Source organism: Protomyctophum parallelum, assembly GCF_964188405.1.
Source record: "Protomyctophum parallelum genome assembly, chromosome: 18".
Taxonomy (NCBI): domain Eukaryota; kingdom Metazoa; phylum Chordata; class Actinopteri; order Myctophiformes; family Myctophidae; genus Protomyctophum; species Protomyctophum parallelum.
In genome coordinates this window covers 25,335,757-25,345,094 of record NC_139716.1, presented here as the reverse complement: position 1 = coordinate 25,345,094, position 9,338 = coordinate 25,335,757, and the positions used below count along the sequence as shown (strand labels likewise).

The 9,338-nt window shown below is 44.0% G+C and overlaps 2 protein-coding genes across 4 annotated transcripts in view; one reads left to right on the top strand and one right to left on the bottom strand.

Annotated features, from left to right (window-relative positions):
* aadat (aminoadipate aminotransferase) overlaps positions 1-4,030 on the bottom strand; it is a 23,606-nt gene extending 19,576 nt beyond the window's left edge. Inside the window, exons 1-4 of one of the 3 annotated variants that reach the window (XM_083788615.1) lie at positions 3,883-4,030; positions 2,611-2,809; positions 2,019-2,187; positions 1-118 (exon numbers count right to left, since the gene is read on the bottom strand). The exon at positions 1-118 is cut by the window's left edge and continues 15 nt beyond it. In XM_083788615.1, coding sequence (XP_083644741.1) covers positions 1-118; positions 2,019-2,187; positions 2,611-2,677 — 354 coding nt within the window. In that variant the 5' untranslated portion in view covers positions 2,678-2,809; positions 3,883-4,030. The remainder of the gene's footprint in view (positions 119-2,018; positions 2,188-2,610; positions 2,810-3,882) is intronic. The other 2 variants (XM_083788617.1, XM_083788616.1) reach the window with 2 other exon arrangements.
* A 657-nt stretch (positions 4,031-4,687) lies between these two features.
* ino80b (INO80 complex subunit B) lies at positions 4,688-8,922 on the top strand. The gene is made up of 5 exons (XM_083788709.1): positions 4,688-5,391; positions 6,228-6,435; positions 6,818-6,963; positions 7,692-7,867; positions 8,257-8,922. Exons 1-5 carry the CDS (start codon positions 5,352-5,354, stop codon positions 8,731-8,733), a joined length of 1,047 nt encoding a protein of 348 aa, XP_083644835.1. The 5' UTR covers positions 4,688-5,351; the 3' UTR covers positions 8,734-8,922.
* The last annotated feature ends 416 nt before the right edge of the window (positions 8,923-9,338 follow it).

Below are 9,338 nucleotides of genomic sequence, written 5' to 3'. Positions count from 1 at the left end.
CTGACTCCCGGTAGTGACGCACATGTCCATCTGTCCTCTCTCTGGACTGTAGTCCACGGTGGGAGGCGTGTGAAGGCTAGTCTGCAGGCTCTTCATCCACGTCAGCAGTTCTGGTATGCTATAGTAGGGAAGGATTGTAAACTAGAATTACGTGATGAATAATAAAAGCTCTAAGAGTTCCTTTTGGAGCCTGGTACTGTGGCTAGGCCGAGGGGACAGTCACACTACAGATGATGACACTGAGACCCCTTTTCCACCGGCTGGGAACCAGCTCAGTTCAGAACCTGTTTTTAGTCCATGAGCCAGACGTCCAAAATAGGAACTTTAACCCATTTAGACCTGAGTTAAAAACATTCACTTTGAAAGAATATATATTCAATGATTTGCGCCACATTTTTACGGTTGTTCAAAAATAGCAGACCTACAAGCTCGTAGCGCGCCACTCGGTGGCGCGCTATGAGCTTGTAGATCTGCTATTTTTCAATAGCTAAATTATAAATAATTATGATTTATCAAGTCGACAAAACGTTTTGGACTGCAGTTATCAGAGCTTAACCTCCTAGCCGTCAGTATAGCCAGTCCAGTAGTGCCAGAGGTATAGGACTTTGGGCACTACAAGCGCTATTATATGATTGCTGTCGGGGGATAATCTATTGATTCACTAGAAAAACATTTCTCACTTTATAACCTCTTTATCTCCGTGTCAGTGTTTAGTCAAACAAAACCAGGAGAATAACTGTCACCTCGGGCCGCAACGTTTACAAAGATGCCCATAAAGGTTTGATAACTTGTGATAAGCATGCGTAAACCGATAAACAGCACGTTCACATGGGGCACAAAGAAAACGCAATCATAGCTTTTGCATGTCCATGGAAATAGTTTTTTTTTCTTTTTTTTTGCCATTCCATTTGTGAATGACGCGGTAATGGACCAGGTGAATGGAAAAGATGGCGAATGCGACGTTTTCTTTTAGTTTTTGCTCTTGTCTCAAAGTGTCAAGAAATAAATAAAGTGGATTGGATTGGATTGGATTGGATTGGATTGGAAAAGCATGAAGTGACTTGGTGGACACTTTTTTATGTTGTGGCTTTGCAAGAGGCTAGCTGTCTATGAGAGGGTCTGTGTGTGTTGTCTGTGTGGTAACTGAAAGGCTTGCCAGTCAAAACACACTTGCCCACATTTTTTCACAGACCACTCGCCCCCAGTTGTTCTTGTATTCTTAAATTTGTTTTACTGAGGTTAAGATTAGGAATAAGGTTAGGCATAGTTTCTTTTACTGCGGTTACGTTTAGGAAAAAGGCTAGGTTTAGGCATAGTTTTACTGCGGTTACGTTTAGGAAAAAGGCTAGGTTTAACCATAGTTTTACTGATGTCTGGTGGTGACTGTTCCAAGGTCGCCGGATTTGCCCGGGGACGTGCATTTTGTATGCACGCTGCCAGTAGTCCACAGAATTACCTCCACTAATTGTTTTTTTTTCTCTTCCCACATATGTTTTATACTTAAGCTTCATTCCTTGCTGAACTGTGGGTCCCTCATGTGAGGTCGGACACCTATCATATTAGATTTTTTGCGTAGGCTATTAAATAAATAGTAGATGTACAAGCTCACAGCACGTTACTTTGTGCCGCGATGCCAGCTTGTACATCGGCTATTTTTTAACATTCTTGAAAATTCTTGAAAGTGTGAGAACTACTGGCTTCAAAACTATATTAAAAAATAGCGAAAATAGCAGATCTATAAGCTTGTTGATCAGCTATTTTCGGGGCGCGCAACCCAGCACTCTTTATCTACTGGAGATGCGGTGTATACGACATGGATTTCTAAACAAATGCGTTCAACGCAAAATGGTGCGTTCCAAGTTCAGGAGACTTCGGGAAAAAAAGCAATTCTCCTCAATGCTGCCTTCCTGCATTCGTGGTCTGGAGAGGACAGTTTTTCTTCAGACGGGTAAAAGGGCAGGGGCTGAAGCCCCCTTTGATGTCTATGTGTGCACGTCCCTGATAACAATGCCCCTCACCCGTTGGACGCCGAGTACTGCAGGGCCCTCTTCATCAGGGTTTCATCAAAGGTGACCGTTTGCCCGGTCTTGGTCTGGATGGAGGCCGACAGGAACGGGAAGGTGTTGGGGTTCGGGGCGCCTCCGGCCAGAGAGATCAGAGATGGTGGCGACCGCTGCTGCAGCTCAGCTTCAAATGGAGGTGGATGGGAGTACAGAGAGAGAGAGAGAGAGAGAGAGAGAGAGAGAGAGAGAGAGAGAGAAATAAATGAATACTTGGGCCCCTCCTCCTCTTTGAGGGGCGCTAGACCCTCCTATGCCCAACTTTCCAAACATTGAAGACAAAAGTGAGGACGGAAATTGTGATTAGCCGGAATGAGATGATGTATGATGACAAGAGCGCCCCTCACTTTACACGGGTGTGATTTTTCTATCTACAATTCAAATCTCAATGGCAAACATAAGCTCACCATGTGCCAAAAAGTACTTCATAAGCAAGTTATTACATCATACGTTGCTATCAAATTTAGACAGACAGACAGACAGACAGACAGACAAGCATTAGTGTTAAAACAAAAACAACAACAACATAATTAACATAAAGTGGACTTACTCAGCATTCTGATGGCGGAGGGCTTCCGTGCTGCGCTGACAGCAGTCAGAAACCTGGCGTAGTTCATGGTTCCTTAAATGAAGTCAGTGTGGTGGTGGTTATTACACCATCTGTATTCTGTATCAATTAGCCTGCTTGAAATCCGTCATTAACGCATGCCATCTGTTGCTGTGCCTCACTTGGGCAAGAAGAAGTCTGTCTGAGTGAAGAATTACAAGAAAGAGAACTATTCGAGTCAACAACTCATTGAACTCATACTGTAGGATGGATTAACATATTAAACAAGTCCGACCACGTTGTGTTTGCCTGAGGCAGTGAAGCATGCTGCAGTCTGTAGATATACTGTATGGGGCAGCACGTGGTGGAAAGTAACTAAGGACTTTTACTTAAGTACAAATTTGTACTTTACTTGAGTATTTCCAATTTCCAGTACTTTTACATCCACTCCACTACATCTCAGAGCCAAAATGTTTACTTTTACTCCACTACAATTATTTGAAAACTTTAGTTACTAGTTACTTTGGCGATTTTAGGGGACCCTCAGGGGTCCTTGAGGGAGTTCCAGGGGGTCCCCAGCTAAATGATAGTTTGGATCAAATGGACCCTTATGGGTCTGATTTGGTTCCATTTGTCCACTCTCAGATTAAATTAACTTTGATTTTACAATATACATTGAGGGTCCCAGATATATAAATAGGGGACGGACAGTATATAGCTTAATTCGAGGTCAAACTGGGGGGTCCTTGAAATGAAAATGGTTGAAAATCACTGCTAGAACTGTGACACTCTTTCTCTTATGGCGGGGTGGGGGTCCTTGGCATATTATATTTTCAAATGGGGGTCCGTGGGTTAATGAGTGTCAATTTGGGGGTCCTTGACATGAAAAGGTTATATATAGTATATAATATATATTATATGTATGTATGTATATATATATAGTATATATACATGTATATATGTATATATATATACATATACATAGGGGCACATTATTTATTTCCAAGTCTATCCAGTGCTACCATGGAACTCTTTAGGGGTAGATAGATCCACAACCATGCAACAGTGCATATTTCAATAACAAGTCAATAGCAACTGTTACTTTGTGGACGATCCAAGTACTACACTCGTTTACAACAGGGGTCCAGTCCACCTGCCATTTTCAATGCATCCCACACAACAATTACACTCTCATTCTCATAAGTTTAATATAATATAAAGCTTAAAGCTCACAAATCGAATTAGTAGCATGAGCACGTTGTTTCCGCGACTGACCTTGTGTGTGTTGGGTGCCGTGTCCAAAGGGACGATGGTCAATGTATTTCTTAACTCGGCTACCAGCGTTTCAACTGAACACTTGGTGAACTACATTTCCCGAGCATGGACATAATGTACAGTTTATTACATTAGCTTACAGTAAACTGCACCAGTCTAGTACCACTCAGCATGTAAAAGTAGTTTACTGTTCTGTATAACTGGACTATATAATGAATATAATATGGACTGTACTGCAGTGCAGTCTGCCTGTAAATAAAACGTTACGGCAGGTTAAAACCTAAGGTTGAAACAAATAGAGCTCCGTGTTTACAGTTTTTACACACACAGCGCCGCCACTGCAGCTTGTCGCCAGTGGAGGGCAGTGAAGTAATCTACAAGCCAAAACAGCCGCATCATCGATACTATTTTGTCAAAGATTATATTTAATCTACCGGTATTTACAAGCCTTTACTTTTTTATATAGGCCATATATATATATATATATATATATATATATATATATATATATATATATATATATATAGAATTTTGACGTTTTCACATAAAGATGTATCATAAATAAAGTATTAAAAGCACACAATACAAGAAAAAACAAAACAAAAACAAAAAAGAAGAAATGGCAAGCAGCACATCACAGTAATCAAGAAACTATAACGCAATACAGTTAGCTATAAATTCGAAAAAAGAAAGAAAGAATTGTCTGAACAAAACCAATTCAAAATAAGGAAACAAATTACCCTCGGCAGAGCAAAATGACCCGGAAGTAAAACTCATTTGAACTTGTGATGCAGATCATCAACTCTGTGATGTGATGCTAGCTAGTAGCGTCGTGTGGGTAAAGTTAAAGTATACTCAATAATAATAAACATTTTGGAACATTCATAAGTGACTACGTTCTCCGGGCTTAAGGCATAACATCTATCACAACAACAAGGAACTGAAGCCTGCTCGTCATCTGATACAATTAAGTGGAGTCTAAATGATTTAGAGATCCATTCTAGACTCATGTTTAGTTTTAGGCTAACAACACGGAGCTAACACGTTTAGCTGTTTACTTGAGGACTAGTCAGTAACAACAACACCACCACAGTGAGGTGGAAACTAAAGCCTGGTGAAGCAGCGAGGTTACCGCCACAATAGTCCTGGTGGTGTGAAGTTTAGTTAGTTGAGCATCTTGAAAGGAAAGATAATGCGAAGGTTCCTGAGGTGAAAGTATAGGATGCAACAGCGAAACTACAAGGCAGCCGTTTCATAAAGGTGCATCAAGAAGAAAGCGAATTCAGCTGTTTGGGGAATTATTAGTGCATCATCTTCTATAGCTGGCACCAGACTGGCACTCCCCCGGGACTGTGTGGACTTGTGGGTGTGGGCACTTGCTTGCCGTAAGATCACAATCGGATCCCATCCCTTTGCTGTGATGTGTGATTGAAGAGGGCATTTCTTGTGGTTAAATAGCAACCCCTTCAATGGGAAAAAGGAAAGACATGATTCACCCCAGGTTTCATGGTAGGTAAACCTGACTGTTAACATGCATTATATTGTGGTTGGGTTCGTTTATATACATGACAGGCAGTATACGCTGCATGTCAAGGTCTATTATTGTTTCAGCATTTGAGCCACGGACCACCATTTGATGAGATTTAGACTTGCTGACCCACAATTCCATTGTCTAGTTGTGTAGACTTTTGGACCCATACGGGTCCATTGATTTGGTTTCACTTTGCACTCAAAAGTTAATGTGTAACAACGTCTGTCAGAAGTCTGTGTTGATAGATTTTTTGGGTGCACCCTCCCTGACACTGAGGTCCTGCTGCAACCACAGGCCAAAATGCCATATCCATGTAAAATGTAGCCTGGGCAGCATTCCTTTTCGGGTTTATGATCCAGTCGGGAGCAGATGATATCACTACGTCATGTTGTAGTATTGTTTTGTAGCTCTCATAGCCACAGGTTATGAGAGCTTTTATTGTTATTCTTCCGGTTTGAGGGAAAAGGAATTTGAATGATTATTCCTGCCTGATGACCACAAAACAATACTACAACATGACTTAGTAGTTATATCATCCGCTCCAGACCGGTTCACACGGCAATTTTGTAGCAGAGACCAGGCTTTCCTCCGAGATGGAAAGCCTGGTGGCGCGAGGTTTATGTAAAATGTAAGTTACTGTTAATTTCCTCACTCTAACCACTTTTAAACCCTGTCTTGTAGTAAGTCATATGACGTGATAAATTTTTCGGTTAAATGATATCTGTATTTTCCCTACATCTGCATAACCACAGCATGTGGTCGTGGGGTGTCGTCGTACACACTTAAATGAAAACGTTCTCTCCACCCACCACAGGTGACGGGGGCCTCGGCCTGCACGGCATTCACAAGAGGAAGCACAAGAAACACAAGAAGCACAAGAGGAAGCACCACCGGGACGAAGGAGGGGCTCACCACGGCTTCCCTCAGATGCCGGAGCCACAGCCCGTCATGGTCCCCAGGCCTCCTCCGCCTCAGCTCAGACTGAAGATCAAACTGGGAGGGCAAACGCTGGGCACCAAAAAGTGAGATCATAAACCCGAAAAGGAATGACCCACTTTTTAAACAAGCCTGTTTAGGGACTTTCAACTGGAATTGTTATCCGATCTTGTAGTTCAGGTATTTTTGTTGTTCATCCTAAGATGTAGTATATCTGGCTTAAGTGGTTCATATTGTACTGGTAAGACAACTAAAGGAATGAAAAGATATCAGCTGCCTTAGTATCGGTGTGGCCAAAGCATTGATTGGGTAAATACAACATGCGTATAGAAATTGAATGAGATTTCTTCACATTTTTTGGTCGCTGTCCCTTCCAAAATCGACACATGAGTTAACTCTCTGTTCCCCGTCTTTGTACCAGTATAAGAATCATGTTTTTTTTGTCCTTAAACATTCTCTGTTTCCCAGTGTGCCGACCTTCACAGTGCATCCTGGAGTTGCCCGACCTCCTTCACCGTTGATGATCATCGACGATGATGACGACGACGACGACGATGACGACGATGAGGATGAGGAGCCATCGGTCCCTCTGGAACAGTACCGGGCCTGGCTGGGTGAGTTGCCTGCTTTTAGATTTGAGCTATTATAGCAACACATATCTTTCCAGAAAACTCTCTTTTTTTAAACAATAATTTTCTTCTGATGGGAGGCCCATAGGGCAGGAGCCTATCTCCTGTTTCTGTAACGTGAGGCAGCTTGATATACAAGTACACCCGCTGGATATGACGCTAATATGTCGCAGGGACTTACCCCAATCCAATCCAACCCTTGATGCTGAGTGCCAAGCAGGGAGGCATTGGGTCCCATTTCTACAGTCTTTGGTAGGACTCGGCCGGGGATCGAACCCCGGCGACCTCCCAGTCTTAGGGCGGACACTCTAACCACAAGGCCACTGAGCTGCTTCTGGTTTAATTAGTCCGCCGACCCCCATTTCAAAAGACATGCCAGGGACCCCCATAAGAGGATGATTTTTACGGCTCTAGCAGTGATTCTCAACCCGTTTAATTTCAAGGACCCCCAGTTTGACATGCATTAGTCCACGGACCCCTATTTAATGGCATTTCTATCTCTGGGAACCCCCCATTTATATTGTAAAATCAATGTTATTTAACTCGGAGAGTACAAATGGACCCTTATGGGTAACGACTGCATTTGGTTCCAAACTATCATTTAGCTGGACCCCACTTTGGGAACCACTGAATTAGAAGGCATTTATAGAATCAGCTTCAGGTCTTAACACTTAAATGTGTTTCATTGGTCCTTCTACCCTCCTCTGTCTCAGATGAAGACAGCAACATGGCGGCGTCTCCGCTCCCCGACATGGACTCTGACTCCATGCTGGGGGGAGGGGCTGTGGACGAGGAGGAGCGCTGGCTGGACGCCCTGGAGAAAGGAGAGCTCGACGACAACGGAGAGCTGAAGAAGGAGATCGACGAGTCTCTGCTCACTGCTAGACAGGTGTGTGTGTCTCTGTCACACAGACAGACTGTTGTAAGATAGTAGATCTGCTATTTCCGCTACTTAAACAATGTCTGGACATTTCTCAACATGGAAATGATTGACGATTATCCCAAATAATAGAGGGTATGCACGTGACATATCATCATCATCATCAAACCAGGAAGTTATGCGGGAATGCCTACTGAGTGCCAAAAAATTACTTTCTGGCCTTGACAGCCCATACATCCAAACAGAAAAGTCCAATATGATTGCATTAAACAACGTTAAACGACTTTGCCACTCGATTTGCCATTCACTTTATGCATGCACATACCCTCTATTGCAATTACGTAATAATAATTGTGACAGGCCTAACTGTGGGTTCAATCAAAATGTTCACCCTCCAGAAAGCCCTCCTGCACAAGCAACAGAGCCAGCCCCTGCTGGAACTCCCCATGGGCTACAAGGAGAAGGAGATGACGGCGGAGATGATGCAGAAGAGGGAGGAGCGCGCCCGCAAGCGGCGCGCGCAGGCCGCCAAGAAGGCCGAGGACAGCAAGAACCAGACCATCGAGAGGCTCACAAAGACCAGCAAGGCCAAGATAAAGAGCCACCGGGAGCGCAGCAAGTCCAAACAGGCCCAGTGTCCCATGGTGCGCTACAGCAACTCGGCCCTGGGCGTGGCCATCTCCTTCCCGCCAGGGGTCCCCGCTCCCACCCCGGCGCCTCCCCGCCCTCCTCCTCCCCCACCGGCCCCCGTGAGCTGCGGGGTGGTCGGCTGCGACAACCCAAAAAGGTACTCTTGCTCCAGGACTGGCGTTCCGCTCTGTAGTCTGGAGTGTTACAAGAAGAACTTGGTTCTTGTGGATGGCGCTGCTGCGTGAAGTTTTTTTTATTGGATTCTGTTGTTGGGGGCGAACCAAACGAAGTTTATTTTGTTGTTAAAATGGGGGACAACGTTCCCTGGAACCCCATCCATCCATGTGCAATGTGGATGTAAATACAGTACAGACTTTGTGTTTCCCTCAATTCTGTATTATTATTAAATGAGGATTTTGAATCTCAAAATCATGCGTGCTTAATTTGTGCGAGACAAGAATGTGAAAAGGTTATTTATTATTTCAGTGGCTTCTTAATTCCTTCTCTAACAGGTCTGTATATATACGTATCCCCGAGCGATGGGACATTATTTGCTAGGTCCGTGTGTGTGTATATAGTGGTCGAGCCCCAGAGCTGCTTTTAGCATTGATCCGGGTTGCTATCCAACGCCTCCGTCACCACCAGCTATGGGACATTACAACTCCATAACTCGGGGGAATCTAGGAGAGCTGTCCGTTGAATCCTCAGCCGTCCAATGTTTGGATGTCATTTGTGACTTTGTCTCGCATCGCTCCCGACAGGTAAACAGTGCGCCAATGATAGCAAATGGTTGCAGTGAGAGTGTGCAGGGGGCTAGAAAGGGGGAGGTTAACTACGGGTGCGTTCGGGA

Excerpts from the sequence above, each read along its gene's own strand:
- ino80b (XM_083788709.1), top strand. The coding sequence starts at position 5,352 with ATGGGAAAAAGGAAAGACATGATTCACCCCAGGTTTCATG. Across the intron at positions 6,436-6,817 it reads CAAACGCTGGGCACCAAAAA|TGTGCCGACCTTCACAGTGC; the intron begins GTGAGATCATAA and ends TCTGTTTCCCAG. Across the intron at positions 7,868-8,256 it reads CTCTGCTCACTGCTAGACAG|AAAGCCCTCCTGCACAAGCA; the intron begins GTGTGTGTGTCT and ends TTCACCCTCCAG.